Source organism: Alexandromys fortis, unplaced genomic scaffold (genome assembly GCF_014885135.2).
Source record: "Alexandromys fortis isolate MF-2015 unplaced genomic scaffold, M_Fortis_MF-2015_v1.1 scaffold_28, whole genome shotgun sequence".
Lineage (NCBI taxonomy): Eukaryota > Metazoa > Chordata > Mammalia > Rodentia > Cricetidae > Alexandromys > Alexandromys fortis.
Genome location: NW_026067901.1, coordinates 6745071 through 6766121, shown reverse-complemented (window position 1 = coordinate 6766121; position 21051 = coordinate 6745071). Strand labels below are relative to the sequence as shown.

Below are 21051 nucleotides of genomic sequence, written 5' to 3'. Positions count from 1 at the left end.
GATGCAGTTATTTTGTATTGCATTTCTGGTATCTCTAAATGATCTGTGAGATCTGTGGACATCTCGGCTTCCATGTTTATATAAGGGCAGTCACTGAGACTCACTTTCTGTTGTTGCTGTGAGTTTCTCCTCTGTGGAACTCAAGAGCTGAGCGTTCCAAAGCCTCCCATTGCAAATGCCTCTCTGGTGACATTTGTCAGGGTCAGAGCACAGGAGTGACAAGGATTGCTTTCTGCTGTGAAGCTTCAGACCTTCGCCTTGGAGAGAACAGAGAAGAGAAACTTTCCCTCTAGGCTGTACTTGCAGGCTCACTTGCTCTCACCTCACAGATCTCGTGCCTCTCTGATGACATCACAACTTCTCTGAGATGGACACCCCGGGTATTTTTCTCAACACTTTTATTAACAGAATAATGGACTAAAGATCAAAGTAAATAATGGGGCAGATAAAATAGCTTATTTACTGTTGGAGACTGACTCTGATGGCGTTTCTCCTAAATGATCATCAGCAACATTTATGCAAATTTAGGCTACCGTAACAGAGATTTAGCTTTCTGTCATCCTAATTTTGAGAAGGCTCACTCAGCCTTTAAAAATCTTTATTCTTATGATTTAATTCTACAGAGTTATGCTTTTCATTGTCCACGATCACCATTGTGTCTCCTGTGTAACTTAGAAATTGGCTTAATGTTTAGGAGAGCTCCTTGGTAGATTCAATTAAAAATGAGTTTCTAAAATTTGAGTTATAGTCTTGTACACAGCAATTAGTTGGTTTCTTTCCTTTATGACCAATTATTTAAAATTATATGTTTAGACTGTCAGATATGACTATGTAATCATGTTCACACCTACTTTCACAGGTCCCAAAGTCATTTCATTGACTTTATATTTATCCATATAAACTTTTGGTCCATGGCTTTGTCCTCATTGTTGGAATATTGTTGTCAGCCCCACATTTCCATGAGGGTCTCTGACTCAGCAGCCGTGTGTCTCATCCTGGATCATGCAGCCAGTGAAGGGGAAGCTTAGGCTTTGAACATAGCTGTGTACATCACTCTCTGGTTATCAGAGGCTGGTGAGAGCAGGAGACAGTGGAGGAGTCAATCAGTGAGTTCTGAGCTCTGGTTAGAGGGGAGGAAGAACTGTGCTGTGCTGTTGTTCAGTGTGATAAGTTGGACAGGGATAGTGTGCTGTGGGCATCAAGAAACTAGAACAAATGAACGTAGGCTTCCCCTGCAAGGAACTCATTAATGAGAGGAGATAGGATGAACACTTGTCTTGATTGAAGCATTGTACTACATCAAAACAGAAAATAGTAATCCAAGAGGTGTCTATAATTTTTTTGGCTTTAGTCTCTGTTGAAAATATATTTAAAGAATTTACCATAAATTAAATATTAAAATGATAATGAAACAACAAAGTATCTCTGGTGAAGCACAGCGGTCACGTGCTGGCCTGTGCCTTTATATGGGGAGATGGTTGCAAGTTACATTTCAAGAAGGGCACAGGTGTGTAAGCTGGTCGACCCTGAGAATATTGTGATAACTCAGAACACTATAGTGCCACAGGTAAGAGATGCCCACTCATCTCTGTGTTATGAGTTGAGGCGTCACAGCTGATTTAAGCAGACACCTCTTTGGTCCTTCTCAACCAATGTCATCTAGTAGGGCAGACAACAGAAGGAACCAAAGTTTCAAAAAGTCACTTTGATTTAATTATGTCATATATTGCTGATTTAATATATTGGGCTATGCCATTAGATCGATTTATTGATTTAACCACTGCTGTGTAAGGAAATGCATTTTAAGGTGTATGGCTGAGAGTTTATATAATGTCTCACTTAACCTTAGGTAATTTCTTCAACATCTTGGTGTTGAACGAAGTACATGTCTTTGTGGTGAGAGCTGTCCAGCAGTATCCAGAGAATGCAGCCTTGCAAATCTCTGCCCTCAGCTGTTTAGCACTCCTCAGTAAGTCATATGACTAATGAAGAATTTCTTTTCTCTCTTTAAGTGCTGAGAATTAAATCAGAGCTTCATATCTACCAGTTGAGGAAACGTCCATGGCACCAACAAGCATGGGTTTTCATGTTCATATGGGATGACAAGAACCAGATGATAATTTTAGCTGACCCTACTCTAGTTTGGTAGGGTGATGGTACCCACCTTCTCTCATTATGAAAGAGCAGAGTTATGACATGTTTAAAATATTAGAAATTGCTTCATGATTAGCTGGTATAGGAGAATGGTCTGTATTCTGTCAATTATATTTTAAATAAACACTGATTGGCCAGTAGCAAGGCAGGAAGTGTAAGCGGGACAACTAGACAGGAAGTAGAGGCAGGTCAATGAGAACAGAAGAATTCTGGGAAGGAGGAAGCCCATTCCTCTGTAGTCCTGATCCATCCACAGAAGAAGCAAGATATGACTGTCTTGCTGAAAAAGGTACTGAGCCATGTGGCTAACACAGATAATAATAGGCTAATATAAGTTATAAGAGTTAATAAGAAGCCTGAGCTAATGGGCCAACCAGTTTATAGTTAATGTAGACCTCTGTATGATTTCTTTGGGACTTAACGATTGCAAGAACTGGGCAGGATAGAAAACCAGACAACAATTAGCCAAGGCAGTTGGTAAAGAACATTCAAACACTGCATGTAGGCTTGGCCAGTCAAGCTGTTTGTAAAAATATACATGTAAGGGCTGGAGAGATGGCTCAGCGGTTAAGAGCACTGGCTGCTCTTCCAGAGGTCCTGAGTTCAATTCCCAGCACCCACATGGTGACTCACAACCATCTGTAATGAGATCTGGTGCCCTCTTCTAGCCTGTAGGCATACGTGGAGGGAGAATGTTGTATACATAATAAATAAATGTTTAAAAAATATATCCATGTAAAATACATATACACTTAACTTTTTTTTTTTTTAAAGCTGAGACCATTTTCTTAAACCAAGACTTGGAGGAAAGAAGTGAACCTCAGGAGAGCAACGATGAGGAGGACCCTGAGAAGCTGTTCTGGTTGGAACCCTGCTACAAAGCCCTGACGCGCCATAGAAAGAACAAGCATGTGCAGGTCGGACATTTAGTCACTGCCCTGATTTCATAAAAGGCTTTCCAATCATTTCTGTTCTGATACAATTTTTCTTCTTCTTTCCTAATCTAGGAGGCCGCGTGCTGGGCACTAAATAATCTCCTTATGTACCAGAACAGTTTGCACGAGAAGATTGGAGACGAAGATGGCCAGTCAGTGCTTTTACTTGACTATAGAAAACCTGGGTTCTGTTTCAGCCAATGCATAGATAGATACTGTCATTGATAGTTTTTTTTTTTTATGTCAGTATTTAGGCATCAGTATTGCTACATGTTAGTGGTGGGAATATGATCTTATCTAGTTTTCCCACAAGAGACGGTCTTACAGCATAACCCACGTTGGAACCACAGGCCTCTGCATCTACGCCTGGTGAGGTGTACAGGATTTAAATATCTACTGAGGCGTAAGAGTGCTTTAATCTCTACTCAAGGATTTGGGATCATGAGTCATTCCACAGTTTGTGAATCCTGGAGAATGAACCCCTCAGTTTGCTGGCTGACCAGGTACAAACGCATGTTCATTCATGCCAGCTGAGTACTAGGGTTCTGCCACCTGCCAGCAGGTTGGCTGAGTTAGAAGCAGCCTCTGGCAGGTCCAGCGTGATACAGCAGTGTGGACCTGTCCACTGAGAAGCCTCTTTGCATAATGGCCCACTGCTGGAAAACAGTGAATTAACGAAGCAGATGTTACTTAAACATCTGGAGAAGAAAACTGATATATCAGGATCCAAATGATCCCACGTGAGCAACCTTTTCAGGAACATTCTGGTCAGGCTGACTCAGGCTGCAATTTATACGTCTTAATCCACAGCACACGTTATCCTCAGCACTCTGGAGATCTTCCCAGTACATATATTAGGAAAAGAAAACACATTTATTTCCTCTGTTCTTGGAATCTGCTCTGTTTCTTTACTATATTTATTTCCCCCTTTCTGTCCATCATCCTCATTTCCTCATTTTATGTTTTTCTTCCTAGCACCTCATCTTTTAAAGATTACTTTCTGCTAGTTTATGGCTCCTCTGATGACCCACCCCTTCCCCTCATCCTGTTTTGTGGGGCAGTGCTCACTGCATGCTCTAATTCCTTTCTTTATATTTCATGCACCTACGATATTAGGAAATGTACGACATCTATTGCACGAGGCATGGCTTGGTTGTCACAGTCTACTGCGACATCCTTAGCAGAAATTGCTTGGTCTGCATTTTCATTCATCCGCAGTCAAAATTAGTCCAGGACATGAAATGGAAAACTCGAGAAGGGAGCAGTGCATATGGTTTACTTTGGGCCCCTCTCTGAGAACCAGGAGGAAATCCTGTGCTGTCTGGTCTATTCCTCCTGGGATGTAACCTCTCTCTGTTTATATGTCCACCCTGTGTGATTCCATAGTGACTGAGTAGCTGTCCATCCCTCATTCTATGTCTATAAAGCCATGTGCCCTTTGTATGGCTTACAGGCTTTTGAAGAAACAGAAATGTTAGTGTTTGCTCTGCTTGAATCTAACCTTTACTTAGAGAGTTCTTCAGCTTGTGCTTTTTTTCGTGAGTGGAGGTGGCAAAAGCTCAGCTTCCTGGCCCGCCTGACAGAGTTCATAGGCAGGGTGAGCATGGGAGCTGGAGACGGCAAACTGAGCTGTGGTTGGCTTTTTGACAGGTTCCCTGCACACAGGGAAGTGATGCTGTCCATGCTGATGCATTCTTCCTCCAAAGATGTCTTCCAAGCAGCTGCGCATGCACTCTCCACGCTCCTGGAACAGAATGGTAAGACAGAGACGATGGGCTTTAATACAGAGAAATGATTTTGTGCTGCTCTTCCCTTATAGAAGCTATAAGTTCTGAAAAAGTCAAATATAAAGAGATGGTAGGTATGTTTATAGAGGAGTGTATACAGATGTGTGTATGTTGCTAAAGAATAAAAAATAATGCTTTTAGATATATTCTTTAGAACTTCTACAAATGTACTCATGACATTAATGCTATATATTTGTAGAAATTGGAACATATATCCATTTTTAATACATTTTATATTTATTAATGTTATCATTGCCATTTTAATAGCTGTATAGCTTTCAGAGATATATGTATAATATATGATACACACACACACACACACACACCTATTTTAGGAACCAGTTTCTGTTGATTGACTTTTAGCTTACTATGAGAATTTTTGGAACCCGTATAGGACCTTTTTTCCTCTAAAAGAGATTGCCCATTTTCCAGTAAATATTTATTCATATTATTGCTTTATATGAACTTTATAGAGGCGAGACCGATGAGATATTCACCATTTCAAAAACTAGTAAAAGTTATCCAAAATAAAATGTTTATAGTTATATTTTTTTTAAAAAAATCGTCTTTTCTGTTTAATTTTTGTATTATAGTTTTGTGTACTTATAGAGAGGAAGTGGCTCATATACCTTGGAAGGATTTTTAAGCTTTAAAATCCTGGCTGCTTCAGATTCCTGGCCCCATAAACAGGAAAATTTGCCAGGAAAACTCATCAGGCTGCGGGACTTGGCAGCTCTTATAGGATATTTTTAGGCAGTGAAACAGGAAAAAGACGGAAGATTTATCTGAGACACAGTAGTATGCGCATCGTATTTTAGTAACCAAGCCAGGGAAGTGAAAACTACAATACCTCCTGCATGCTTCTCTGTGTTATCCTTTATGTCAAATCAGGAGGAAAAAGTTTCTCCTGTATATTTTCTCCGATCTCTCTGGTGGCATTTTAATAAAATGAGAGTGTAATCAAATGTATTACATTTATGTGTGAAATTGTTAAAGAACAAAATGAATTAGTCAACAAAGAATCTGGCACGTTATATAAAGGCTTGGGGTAGACAGGTCCTGAGTGATGACAGGGCCTCTCCCAGGACTGAGTCATCACAGGAGCTGTGGAGGTCTGGACAGGGCTTGCATTGCAGATGCTGTGCTGGTGTCCCCAGAGGAGATGAGGATTGCCACCAAGCAGCACAGTGTGATGGCGCTGCCATTTGTAACTCTTTGGAAACTAGGTTAGGTCACATTCAGTCATCAAGATTTTGTGACTTGGTGTTGCTTTGGTTATGGCTTCTGAGGGGCAGTGACCTTGTGAGTCAGCTTGATGCCTGTTGGAAATCAGTTCCAGCCTTTAATATGCTGCCCCACACCCTTGCTCCAGGCCACCTGCTGGATGAGCCTTTCTTTGATGCCCTTGCATGCCCTGAGCTTTCTAGTATAATGGAGGGGGAGGATCTCCAGCAGCCTCCTTCCTCAGCTTCACCACTAAGTCTCTTGGGATAGTGACTGTGAAGGGTGAAGGAATTAGACAGATTGGTGACTCGGGTCTACAATCCCAGCACTAAGGAAGCTGAGGCAGGAGGATTGTGTACTCAGGGCCAACCTGGACTACTGGATCTCAGAGAAAAAGAAAAGAAAAAGAGGAAGAAGTAGGAAGAAGAAGTAGAGAGGAAAAACTGCGGTCTTGGAACCAGGGAGATTTGAAGGCATAGGTATATCTTTCATGATAATTTCCTCATTTAATTAATCAGTTAATTTAATTGCAAAGTACCAAACTCATATTATGTGCTAGAGACCAGACAGTCTAGGCCTGTGTGGTTTGCCAGTTAAATAAAAATTCTAGGCACATAGAATCAAACTCTTGGGGAAGGCAGACAAGAAGCATAACTAAAGAATGTGAAATGTGAGGTAGCTAGAACAACAATTAAACTATGAAGGAGGGTATTAGGAATCAGAGGAAATAAATGTTGAATTGGCAGTCAGTAAACTACTGTAAGAGTTTGCGTTTTGTGATTTGCCTTTGAAAGCAGATAATTTTCTGCTGAGATGGAACAGATGAAGACCAATAATGTTTTGCAAAAGTAATGGGAAAACATGAAAATGTTCTGTAGACTTAGAATGGATGTCATGATGCCCACCTTCTCCCAGTCGTGTTTGCCATGTTTGAGTTCCTCATTGCCTTGCTGTGGGTACATTCTGAAAATGTGCTCAGGTCGAACTAACGTATTACACAAGAACTCTAAAAATCTCTGAGTTCTACACAGACCAATCCAGTCATAAGCTCTGGAGTTGGTACCCAATGATCTATGTCTGAACAAGCCTTTCAGGGAAGTCTAATGCACACTGGTGTCTCAGGACCACTGGACTAGACATTTCTCCTTGGTTAGGATATAGGCACTCTGGAGGAGATATGAAAACTCATTGCGTATTTTAATGCATGATGTTCTGGATGTCTTGGGAGGTCTGACTTCAGGTTTTGATTTTATTTTTAAATGCGTTTTTATTATCTTTTTTTTAATCTGTTTTTTTTTTCTCCTTGGGATTGACAACACTTTTTATTTATTTGGTTTTTGAGACAGAGTCGCATTGTTTAGTCCAGATTGGACTTGAACTTGTTATGTAGTCTAGCTTATCCTCAAACTCTCCATTGTCTTGTGTCAGATCCCCAAGTGATGGGATTATAGAAATATATTATGCCTGAATGGCAATGCTTTAAAAAATCAGAGCTCAAGTTAAAAATCTCTAAAGCTTCCCCTGTATGTCACTTTGAAAACATTAGATTATGGTTTATAATGTTGGAATTGATATTTCTGTGAAGGCTTCAAGGCAATTAATGCAAAATACTTCAAGGCACTGGGTTAGAGTATAGTGAAGGACTTCACTGTGAGAAAAGGTTACTACATGGCAGTCTTCCTGCAATGTAGGCTTTCTGTATACATACTATAAAACTAGCTCTCAAAGCTATGGTACTGGTCACTAAATATAAGAGTCACTCTGTGAAAGCCATCTGTGTGATCAACACTATCTACCAATGTGTGCATGATTGAATCCATGAAATTGATATTTTCAGTCTACTGTAGGAGATGTACAAAGTAGTTAGAGCATTCCAGACCTGGCCATTTCCCTACTCCCCTCACTAGTGAGCTATGGTCACTGACTCCATACAACAATATGTGTGGTCCTTCTCCCCAAGCCTGCCCCTGGCTTCCATCACCAATGGATGGATGGCCTGCATCTCTAGAATGTCTCTAATCTACTCACTGACATCTATCCTACTAATGAATCATAGCTCTATATAAGTCTGTCCATTTTTGAAGTTTAAAGATTAAAAGGACATTTAATTTTCATTCTTATTATGAAGAGTATTGTTTATATACATTTTCCTACAAGACATTTCTTTCTTATAGGTTTTAATATACTGATTACATTATTACCAGTCTACTCTATAAATAAAAAATTAAATGGAAATAGATAATAAATATGGAAAGCAGAGAATGGCATATATTTGTAACAAATAAGCAGATATTAATGATCTCTAAGCAGACAGTGCAATACACAATATGCTATATGTGTTCTTGCAAATGTATGCTTCCATTTCTATAAGTAACTTGAAGAACACCTTATAGTTAATTTTAGAAGAATCCTGCTGGCAAAAGGAGTATACCTGAATGTCTTGGAGTTGATGCAGAAGCACGCCCTTGTTCCCGAGGTGGCAGAGAGTGGCTGCAAGATGCTGAGTCACCTGTTTGAAGGAAGGTACTGCATGTTTGTGAGGTGTTATACACATGTAGGGGCCACCGAGACAAGTGGAATGGTATCAAAGCATCTGTAGAAATGGGAGTCTAAACACAGCATCTGAGCACAGACCTCTTGTCATCTGTCACTGATAGCATAGACTTATTTTATCTAAGCATTAAAAAGGGCAACAGGGATTGCAGAAATAAGACTAAGGTTTTCTTCTGTGCTTCATGCATGGTGTTAACTGTTTTGAGAATGATAATCGTGCAGCAAAACTGATAATAGCTTTTCAAATCATGGTATAAATGTGATTATATAAAAATACAAAAACATGCATTTTGGAATTACTGTTTTTCAGAATTAAAACACTATTTATTAATATTCTTCCATGTGAGTTAACTTTGGCTTCTCTGCTTCCTCTCATTCCTTTCCCAAATGTACTCATTGTCTTATGAGGTTCAAAACCAGCCTTGCTGACACTGTGTCTGGTGAGTGGCACAACTGAGGCCAGATATTATTATCTGTGCTAGAAATAGCAGGAGGGGACTAGAGGTTTGCAAAACCTGACAAAAATCTCAAGCAGTTGTCCCTTCCACTAAGTATATGCTTAGTGTATTATCTCATCCTATTGAGCCAAGAATGTATGATAATGTGGCATTATTTGGTTGATAGCAAATCAAAGGCAGTTGTACCAGAAAAAGATATAAGTACAGGTGTTGAGGCTTAGATGGATTTGGTGTCTTGGATTGCTATTGGACACTATTGCTAGGGAGAAATAAACAAATGTCTGCTTACCCCAGATAGGGACTCTACAACACACCAAGTCAGAATACCACCAAAGTCCAATTTGGTGAACCAATGCGTTTTGCTGGTGTTACTCATAAGAATATGGGTGAAGAATTACTTACTGGGATAGAAACGGCTCAGAGACAACTGCATCACCAAAGCCAACCCCAGTATGGGTGACAGCTCAAGAAAGCTGGGAACCTGGAACATACTGCATGGCCTACAGGCAGCTCAACACATTGGAGATTGTCCCTCCCAAGTGACTGAGTTGGTCTAAAGCTCTTCCAGGCAGCTGGGCTAGTCTGGGAGTCCTCTGAACAGCTCAGCTGGAATCTGTCTCTTCCAGGAGTCTTGGCTGCTGTGAGAGACTTGCTTAGCAATCCTTACAGCTTATATAGTCGTGGAGACAGAGGAGTCTCATGGATGTAGTCAATTTCAGGCTTCCTGAAGCTTGCTTAGTGAGCTTTCCCTCAGGGTGGGATGCTTTTTACCTTTTGGTAGAACATACAGTGTCTTGACAAGCATCTTTCTAGATGGAGGTTTTATCTCAGAGGAAGTTGAATGGATTTCTTTTACTAATACATGAACCAAGGATTGAATGGTTAGATTTCAGAATTTATCTAAAAAAGTAAAAGGATTAAATAACAGTGTCAGAAGATAAGAGTTATGACAGAAAGATTAAATACATTTATTTTCATAAGGGATTAAGATAATGCCCAGTGAATTTTAAGTTGTCAGTAAATCCTAGCTGTTAGCAATGGTGTTGTTAAATGCACATAAGTCGTGCACATTTTGTCTTCACTTGTAAAGAGTAGAGTTACACTGTCCTGAACACAAGTCCAGCTAATTTACCCTTATAAATCTGTCTCATTTCTCATCTTTAAATATGGCTTTTAAAAGCCTAGTTGAAATGTTTCAGCGTTGTTTTTGATGGTGCTGAAAGTGAGTGATAAGGTTTCAGTCAACAAGGCACTGTGCAAGGCAGACAGCCATCCTGCCTTCCAGACTGGCGTGTTTGCTCACCTGTGACAGAAGAGAGGCACAGATGCCTTGGAGAAGCCACAGGTTTAACGTAAACTAATGAATTATATGTAAGAATTCTGGTGAAGCCCCTGGTGTGATGCAGGAGTCCTGGCCTTGGCTTTGCCTCTTTCTAGCTAAGGGACTTTGGTAATTCCTCCTCCAAACAAGTTCTTCATCTGTAAAGTCTTGAAGTGACCCCATCTTTCAGAGCTGTTGCCAGTGTTCCACAGACTGGTCAGAAGAAAGGTGTCATTGTTCTTAAAACTAAATCAAAAGAGCTCCAAATTCTAATTCTTGAGATCAGAATTTAAACACTTGCAATTTTGGTTGAGTTCAAATGTATGTATATCTATGTTTTATGGCTTTTCCTGGTAAAATGCATTTCTTCTGTTTTCCTAGTTTATTTCAGTTTGGTGTTTGTACATATGCCCCAAATTGTATTTTTTTTAAATAAACACTTTATTTTCATTCCTAGTAACATTTCCCTGGACACAATGGCCGCAGTGGTCCCTCGAATAATAGCAGTGATGAAAACCCACGAGACTTCTCTGTCAGTGCAGCTGGAGGCACTGCGAGCCATTCTGCATTTTGTAGTTCCAGGTGAGTCACAGAATCGATCGTATGTAGAGGCCATGAAACATTGGCTTTCTAGGCACAGCTTAAAGAACCAAATTGTGATAACCAGAGGCAGGTCTTTCTGCTAAACTGACGATGAAATTCATGAGAAAGGGTGAAGTAGATGAGTCACTAAGATTAATTTGTAAGGCAACTTCATAAAAATATTTAATCCATAATTTACATAAGAAATAAACACAGTGTAAAAAGTGGACCTGCTGTCTCTAAGGACAATTCTCTTGCCATCAGTCAAGTTGAAGTTCAAGCTAACACAGAGTATTTCTCTTTCACATTTCCAGCCTTTGCCTCTGTGGTTTAGTTGGCTTTTCCCTGGCAGAGCCACATGACCCTTACTCATGAACTTCAATGACCTCCTTCTGTCATCAGCCTTACTCTTGTTGTCACTGTGTTTGTCCTTCTAGCCCCACATTCTCTCTACACATGCTTATTAAGTCCCTCCTGTTCTGAACACTGCCCTGCTTTACTGGGTCAGATGCTGAGATTACAGGAGTTTAATAAACCGTTAATTGCCACAGAGAGAGAAGGTCCACTATAGACAAATGCAGGGCACGGATGACACTAATGATGGCCCTAATGTCTTCAAAGCAGAATGGAGGTCAGAGATTAGATGTCTGTGGTTGAAAGGTGAGTCAAAGGCCAGGAACAACTCTCAGGAGAAGGGACATACATGTACACATCGTCTGGGGTAATTGAAGACAGCAAAGGGAAGGTGTGAGCCCGAGTATGGGAGGGTAGACAGACGTAGAAAGTGAAGGACCTTAAGGGCAATGCTGAGTGGTTGTGCTTTAGGGAAGAAAACCAAAGTTTCACAATTAAAAGTAAGCTTTTGTTCAACATCCCATTGATGTTTAGAACACTCTATTACTGAGAATTGGAGGACTATTTTCATTCTGTTCATTTATTTTCAATCTAGTAGTAAAGCATTCTTTTTGATTGAGGAAGGTGTGTTATAGAAGTTTGAGTCAGATTAGTTGCTGCATTTCAATATTTTCATATATACATGTGTTTTCCCATTTTGATTGTAAATATAATTTTAAATGTGAATTTTAAAACTTTTTAGATTATTGAATTATCTATATTTACACTTTTGCTTTTATAACTCTAAAATTATATAGATATGTGTGTGCATATATCCATATATATGAATATGTATATATAAATACACACACACACTCACACACCATTAGGGAATGAAGAGCTTGTATCACACAACTCTGATACCAAGCGGTAATACAAATGACTTTCAGAACTATATAAAGTATGCTTTGTAGACCAGGCTAGCCTTGAACTCACAGAGATTGCCTGCCTCTGCTTCTCGAGTGCTGGAATTAATAGCATGTGCCACCATCTCCAACTTAACCAATTCATTTTTTAATCTTCAGTGCTCACAGTTTATTCCTTTGAAGGTGGATGGATTCTTAGAGAGCAGCAAAAACAACGTAGAATCATGCCTGCTCATTAAAGCAGCAATAATCTTTTAGATCAAAAAACATACTTTGAATATACACCTTTTTGTTAAAGATTTTCTGTGTATGCATGTGTCCCCAACTTTTTTAAAAGTGTACCATATACACACAATGCCTGTGGACACCAGTGGTAACAGACAGTGGTTAGCTGTCTAACATGAGTGAACTGAGTCTGAGTTCTGTAGTCAGACATTTCTCTCCTGCCTGACAGTTCCCAAAGAACCACTTAGAAGCTTAATATTAATTACAAATGCTTGGCTGATAGCTCAGGCTTGTTACTAGATAACTCTTATCCTTAAATTAACCCATATCTTTTATTTACATTCTGCCACATGCTCATGGATTGTTACCTCATTTTCTACATATCTTGCCTCCTCGATTGCTGATTGGTGTCACCCTCACTCTGCCTGTCTTCATCCCAGCATCCTCAGTTTGACTGTCCCTCCCTAACTATATCCTGCTTGTTATAGGCCAATCAGATTCTTTATTGACCAATGAGAGTAATACATATTAACAGTGTACAGAAGGATCATTTCCACAGCATGGTCCTCTGGAAGAGTGGCAAGTGCTCTCAATCTCTGTGCTGTCTCTCCTGCCCTGTACTTTCTCTTAGAATGACTGGGAATTGACCCTGAAGCAGCATAACCTAGTCAATAGTTAGTTAGATGATTATTGATGCTTTTTAAAATGATGAGACTTTAAGGCCATACTATATAAATATAAATACATGTCAGGAAACACATCATTATGTGTGCACACTAACATGCATGGCATTACCATCTGTCTCTACTCTATGTGTCTACCATTCTTCTTTGCAGTACCTAGATGATAAAACTAAGGTACACAGACAGAAATATTTTGGAATATTTCAACTGATGCTGCCTAACTCTACCATATGTTAGTGTCAGACTCTCATATCACTGATACTCTGAAGCACTGCGCTTGGACCCTTAGACATAGGGAGATGGCTATGGGCCTGCCACTAAATGTTCATAGTGCACACAACTTGCAGGCTGTTCTATGGAAGGGAAATCTCTTACATCCCGGGAAGCAGAGAGGAGAGATGAAAAATTGGGTATGTTCATTTGGTCACGATAAGAGGAAGATGTCAAGAGAAATTCATTGCATGTGGCCAGGGGTTTTACTACTCAAAGTTACTGCCTCTGGTTGGCACATCTGCTGGTGGAGCAATGAGAAGCTTCAGGAACATGTGCAGCCCTGCTCACTGAAAATAAGCAGAGATGCAAATGCATTTTAAGTGAAGATGAACATTTCTACAGGGTGGGAGTTTAGCCCAACCCAAATTATCCTAGGTTTTTATCAAGTGTCAATTTGCTCAACCTAAATGGATTAGAGAATAATTTGTCTGTTTTTGTTACTTCTCTGTTCTGAATTTAGGAATACCAGAAGAATCCAGGGATGACTCTCAATGCAAACTCAACATGCTCCAGAAACAGCATCTCAAGACTGACATCCACGAGCTAGTTCTAGCAGCTCTGAACAGGGTATGTTGAACATGTACTTTTTGTCTTTATAGCATTAGTTAGACTATAAAATTTGGGGACGGGGGTGTAGAGCTTCGAATTTCCTTTTCCTTTCCTTTGTTTACCGAGATAGTTAGAATTAATGTAGTTAGAAGTCAGGGCAACGGTAGGAATGTTGGAGTGAAGCTTTCTATACTAAGAGAAAGGTAAGTGCACAGCTAACTAATGCAAGTTTCTACCTGTGTTTGCTCAACCAGAAAGTCAACGAAAGAGCCAGGTCTAGATGTTGGGACCTGGGCTGCTGTTTTCTTTCTAATGGATCATCCTTCCTCCACAGTCCAATGGTAAAAGATTCAGCAAACAGAGACACACTAGACAGAACATCACCATCTTATCTGATGCCTGTGCATATTTTTCATGGCATTCCTAAGATGAATTATCATGACTATGATCTCAATAGAGCTATCAATAAGTATGTCTTGAGATTCAGCTATTATTTATCAAAAAAGAGACTAAGAAAAGTATTTATTTATTTATTTAGTTAGTTAGTTTTTCAAGACGCAGTTTCTCTGTGCTACAGTTCTGGCTATCCTGGAACTCATTTTGCAGACCATACTGGCCTTGAGCTTACAGAGATCTGCCTGCCTCTGCCTCCTGAGTGCTGGGGTGAAAGGTGTGCACTGCCACAGCTGGCTAAGAAAAGTACTTACTAAAGTGAGCCAAGGCTTTGATATATAAAACAGAACATTATAATTCAAGCTGAAGGTAATCTCTCTTTGGGTAATTGGCCGTCTGCTCATGCTGCATCTTGAGAGCTGTTGAGAGCTGTTGGCAGTGCTCAGTTATCTATTCCATACATTCCTGTTTGTCTACTGTCATTTCTGGGGAACAAAGTAGGCTCTCAGCATGCCGGTGGATCTACATGTATGTGTCTGCAGAGACACACCTGGTTCTCTGAACAGGGAACTTAGTACAGCAAGAGCCATTCTACTGATGAGAGGGTTCCAGGTCAAGACTTTCTGGTTTGCAAAAACTCAGAGCAAAATATTGACAACTTAAGAATTAAGGCAAGTATTAAATAAAAGGTGGAAAAGAGAACACGCTCAAAAGGGAATTTTATATAAGTGACATCAAATGTTTGCAGAAAAGTGAACCTAAGAGGTAGAAGAGTCAGACAAAGAATTGAACACACAAGAAGATAGACCTTCATGGAAGACAAAAGCAATGTTGAGCTGCATATAGGAAGCCTTTATAAAAATTACAGTACTAGTTTCTTAAATGACATAAACAAGTATAAGATGTACATGAAACAGTCAATTTGCAAGATGACTTGCAAGAGAACTGAGAAGGAGAGATAAGTCATGTGGCCTAATTTCAATGGGGGAACCAAATGTTTTGTAAGATGTTAGTGACAACGTGTGACATTGGCACTGGAGCAAGTGTGGTCGGTTCTATAAGATTCTGGCTCAGGAATTAGCCACAAGCAAAAATGTGCAGTTGGTGCATGATATTGCTCAACACTGAAAGAAAGATAATTCACACAGAGATTTATGTTACTGGAGTTTAAGGCCAGCCATTTGGGGAAAACATAGAAGCTTAATATTTACTCTTTGGATCAAAACACACGATACCTGATTAGAACGTAAAGGTAAAAATATTAAATTGATCTATGTACATATGTAAAAGTTCTCAACTATTACCACATATGTAGACTATAATCATGATGTGGATTCAAACAAGAAACAATATTTAACAATATTTCTAGGCAATTTGGCAACCAGCTATGGTGTCTCATGCCTGTAATATCAGCTCTTGGGAGGCTGAGGCAGGAGGATTGCCACAAGTTCAAGGCCAACTTTGGTTACAAGTGAGTTACAGGGTAGCCTTTGCTACACTGAGGGAATAAAAACAAAAACAAAAAAAAAACATTGAAATATCAGTGATGGGCAAATTCTCTGGAAAGACTTGAAGGCTGTGGAGTGCAGGGTGGAGGGTGTTTCTAATTAATGCCTGTTGACATCCTTCCAGTGATGTCTCCAAAGTTTTCTCTTGGAAACCACTTGTTAAGTCAGAACTTGTAAGTTAATCTTGATCCATATTTTAACAGTAACACAGTGAATACTGTCTTCAAGATGAAGAAGTAGGTGATTGAATGAAAACCCGCTATGGGTTTGTAAATAGTCTATCCTATGTTTAGATGCTTTAGACACTGTCACTTTTGATCACACAGTGGCAATTCTGTTGTGCGGGCAATCACAGCTTTCCTGTTGTAAGTTATTAGTAGGTTGCTAAACTGGTTCTGCAAAGGTTAGAGGTTAAGTCAGTCCATCAATAATAGACTAAAAATTAGGTAGAGGTGAAAATATTAAACATGAGGGCTGATAAGATGTCTAAGATAGTACCTATCACCAAGAGCATGATGGCCTTAGTTCAGTCTCTGGGACAGAGATGAATGTCGGAAAGAACTCATTCCCACAAGTGGTGCTCTGACCTCCATGTGGGAGGTGTGTACCAGTACATACATACCCACACATGTACTCACATGTGCACACAAAATCAATAATGTAATAACTTTAAAGAGATATAAAATACAAGGAGAGTCACTTTGTGCCTGGCTGATGATGCATTTAGAAACAGAACTGAATACATGGTTCATGGAGTTCAATATCAAAGAAAATTACAGCTTCCCTGGCTTGGAAATTTCAATTATTTCAAGACAAAGTCAGCAGAATGTAAAAACAAGGCGAGGTCCCTGCTAATAATTAGGGCCCGCTCAGGAAGCTGGCTTTGCCTGTCAAGCAAGATGGCACAATTAACCAAGCATCAAGTTCAATAGGGCAATCCTCCTTTTGATTTTGAGACGACACTAAACTTTGGGCTTTGGACACATGATCCTAAGGTGCCTGTGTCAAGGAAGGAGAAATATGGTCTTGAGGTCTGAGTTTAAACATGTTTTTGTGTCAAATGCTCAAAATTGTACATCCTCATTTTGTTTCATTGATGCATAGAGCTATAGTGTGTATTTATACAATAAGATTTGTGATAATTTAAATGTTAGTATACACAAAATTATTTTTCTTTTTTACTTTTTATTTAAAGTTCTTATATAATGTCTACAATTTAAAAGTATTTCTTTTATTTTTGAGATTATATTATAATCACATAATTTCCCCTTCTTTTCCTCTTTCTAACTCATCCCACATACCCTTTCTTGTTCTGTTCCTAATTCGTGACCTCTTTTTTCATTAATTGCTGTTACATGCATGTATTTATATATACTCCTAAATATAGCCTGCTCAGTCTGTGTGCTGTGACTTTTATGTATGTTTTCAGAGTGGATCATTTGGTATTGGGTGATCCGTTGGTGTGCTCTTCCCTGGGGAAGAGCTCTCGGGCTCCCAGGATTCCCCAGTTATGTGAGAAATTCTTAGAGGCAAGTACCTGCAACTTTTGTCCTCCCAGTGTGGTAGCTGCTGTTGTGTAAGGCAGTTGTGTTAATATGCTGATCTCTCTTGTGAACGGAGTTTTTGGAAAGGAATTTTGTGCAGTTTGGATTTGTAGGATGAAGATGGAAAATGCATGGCTTTAAAGTTGGAGCCTGGTAGAGAGTAGCATGTCCTTGGAACTCAGGGAGTGCGAAGGCAGCAATTAAGTTGTTAGGGGACTTTTTTCTCTCAATGCTTTTAATTCAGAGTAGTTAAGAGAGCTGTCTGATTATATAAAATTAAAGGGTAGCAAGAGTATGGAGGCAGTGGGTGTAGACTTTCCTATTAATAAATTTAGAAGTGAAGAAAAAGGGAAACTGTCTCTCACCTTAGCTTCTGTTTCTTTTCTGATGAGAATTTTGGCCCGACTTCCAATGTCAGTCCATGTTGATTGCATGGACAGAGTTATTCCTGACCCTAGTGACACTGTATCATGACGGTTGTGTTAGAGAGCAGGGTACCGAGACATCACCAAACACCTTTACCTTCACATGGTGAAACTGCAATTGTACTTCTGCAGTAATTAATTCTTAACCACTTTGGAGCTGATGTTTTTGATATTGTACCATTTGTTATGGTCTTCAGATTACAGAATGCAACACATCTCTGATTCACTGCAAAGATAATGCAGTATTTACTACTCAGAAGTAGGGAATGAGATACTAGTAGCATCGAAAAACAAATCCTCAAGAAGGGGAGGGTCAGAGTGTCTTGCTTAAACGATACAGGAAACTATGACAAACTGAGCAGCTAGAGTTGGAGAACAAGGCACAAGGAGAAGCTGATTAGGTTCCCAGTCCCTGTGGGGAACAAAGTGATAAGTATAGACACTTGAGAGATCATAGAGAGAAGGGTAAACATCTGTAGACTGGTTACAGACAAGCTAAAGCAGGAGACAGGAGGCTGTGGCCCTGTAGGTTGCATTAGAGCTTGCGATCTGGCTTCAAGCTATCTCAGCATTGTCCTGTAGCCGTGATGGGGGAAAATAGATTTGGGGATGGAGATTCTGTGAAATAAGTGGTTGCATGATGTATCTGTGTGAAATTAAGTCCCGAGAAAGCCACTGTGGTCCTCTTTGAAGGAAGCCCTGTAAGCTGAATCGTCACGTTATTGGAGAGGTGGGAGAGTAGTGTCCATATAGGGGGAGCCAGAGATGGCCGGGGCTAAACATACAACAGTGGCATCGAAAGAGGGGTGTAGGAACGAGGTTGTCGGCACACATGCTTCCTCTTAGAGAGTAGCTTGTCTTTGAAAGAGAACTAGATTCCATCAAGATGCCCACAAATCTCAAATTGCTGAAAGAAAACATGATTAAAGAAAAGATGTGGTGATTGTAATCTAGGTCTCTAAGACAGACCCATTAATATTCCCGGCCTAAGACTGATACAGGATTTGTGTGACTTAAGTTTAACTACACGTCTTTGAAGTTTGACAAAACTATTGCTTGACGCACTTTGAAGGGAAGAAATGGAATAAAATCCATGAGCTACTTGGAGTTTAGCTCTCATGAGCTTCCTGTGGATAGAGACAGTGTTGAGACTGGTTAAGCTTATGGCTTTTCAACCAAATATCCCTTGTTTGGTTTCCTTGCTGTGATGTGCAGTGTGTAGAGCTGAGTTGTTCTAACTATGATGAGCTAAGCCTCTAACAGAAGTGGTCCACTGCGCAGAAGAGGAGACACAGGTACCAACTTTCTATCTTATGCTTCTCTGTGGTGAGTTCTCCAGCAGTGTGAACTGAATTGAAGAAGCCATCATTTCTCCAATGCATGCTTGACAATGCTTGCTAGCAGGGACTTAATTATTGTGGAATATGTGTATTTAGTACAATACTCGACATACAACACACACTTGAAGGTTAAGAGGCTTATTCTTGATGCATACAAGTAATTCGTGATATAGAAGGCAGAAATGATAGTAATTTGTATTTGGACACATCAGTTATGTTTTGTTCTTGAGACTGAGTCTCATGTATCTCACACTGGCTTCACACTTTGTACCTGAAAATGTCCTTGAATTTCTGGTCCTTCTGCCCCCATCTCCCAAGTACTGGTTTCATAGGTGTGTACTACCATGTCGAATTTTTTGATGCTATACTGGGGATCAAATCTAGGACTTTTCATGATAGGCAGCCACTTACTATCTAAGCTGCATTCCCAGACTTTGTATTATGTTTTACCAGTCTGTAGCTGGCTTTAATTGAGACATGTATTAAAACCTTATTTCTGACAGTAACTAACTAATCTTAAACTCCTTTTGATTTTAGTTCCTTGGGAATCCTGGGGTTCAGAAATGTGGACTGAAAGTATTATCTTCTCTGACACATCTTCCTGACGCCTTAGAGATGTTGTCCTTGCATGGCACAGTTGACTCCGTGCTTCACGCCCTGCAGATGTATCCAGATGACCAAGGTTGGTACAGGTGAATGTTGGGACCATATTTAGGGCCGGTTATTCACTGTCGCCTTTAATCCCTTCCTCCAGTGATAAGGTTGAGAGAATTACCATTGTGATTTTTCTCTTTTATTCTAGAAATTCAATGCCTGGGCTTACACCTTACAGGATGCTTGATTACAAAGAAGAATTTCTGCATACGGACAGGGCACCTCCTGGCAAAAATTCTGGTATCCAGTTTACAGCGCTTTCAAGATGTTCCTGAAGTGCAAACTACGGTGCGTACCCTCTAGGGAGCCAGGAGCTTACGCAGGTCCCCACCAGTACCCTTGCAACTCTCACTGTACACCAGTTGGACATTCTAGCTAATTAAAACTATTTATCATTGTGCAGGATTGTAATTATAGATGGTGCAGATAATTGCATTGCCTATAAAGACCCAGTGTTCATTATTAGATCTGAAGAATTAGTGCATTAGCTTGCCTTCTCTTCTTCCTATAAAATGCTAAAGAAATTCCAGTAGCGAGGTTTTTTTTGCTTTTTTTTTTAACGTGCCCAAAATATTTTATTTTTCTTTCAAGGTAGAAACATTTAGGTTTCGTTCTCTGAAATGGTAGATACCTCAAAGCATACTTCACTTGTGGTCTCCAGAGTCGTTCTGGACTTTCAATGTGACAAAGTAAACTATAGTAATTTAAAGAATTTGTTGTTACCATCTATAATTATTTTATATTTAATATATTGTCAGGAGGCATTGCCAGTGGAGATGGATAGATTTTGAACAAATACAAGTTATTATTATAAAAATGGACATCCTCTCTGACTTATCGTGAGCTGCTTTTGCCTCTAGTGATTTTGTTTCTTGATTGCTTTTTCCTAAAGTAGAGATCTGAAATAATTTTCACCAAGCTATATTTAAAGCAAACATATAAATGTTTTTATGAAGATTTATGATGGTATAAGGTTGGTTCAACAGGAGATAAAAAGCAGGGGATGTTTCTTAGTACTGAGAGAATGAGGCTTTTACAATTTTTTCAAGGTGTACAAGTTTTTCTGCTTAGTTGGATGAGCAAAGGAGGCATTAAATATCAGATATAAACTGTTGTTTATCATTGAGGGTTTTTTTTTGGTTGTTTTTTGTTTTTCGAGACAGGGTTTCTCTGTAACTTTGGAG

At 39.6% G+C, this 21051-nt stretch overlaps 1 protein-coding gene across 1 annotated transcript in view; it reads left to right on the top strand.

The window, feature by feature from the left end:
- Positions 1 to 21051, top strand: part of Lrrk2 (leucine rich repeat kinase 2) — a 126877-nt gene that overhangs the window by 21992 nt on the left and 83834 nt on the right. Inside the window, exons 8-16 of the mRNA XM_050131376.1 lie at positions 1850 to 1969; positions 2929 to 3071; positions 3162 to 3241; positions 4740 to 4846; positions 8494 to 8623; positions 10890 to 11014; positions 13915 to 14021; positions 19751 to 19895; positions 20016 to 20155. Coding sequence (XP_049987333.1) covers positions 1850 to 1969; positions 2929 to 3071; positions 3162 to 3241; positions 4740 to 4846; positions 8494 to 8623; positions 10890 to 11014; positions 13915 to 14021; positions 19751 to 19895; positions 20016 to 20155 — 1097 coding nt within the window. The remainder of the gene's footprint in view (positions 1 to 1849; positions 1970 to 2928; positions 3072 to 3161; positions 3242 to 4739; positions 4847 to 8493; positions 8624 to 10889; positions 11015 to 13914; positions 14022 to 19750; positions 19896 to 20015; positions 20156 to 21051) is intronic.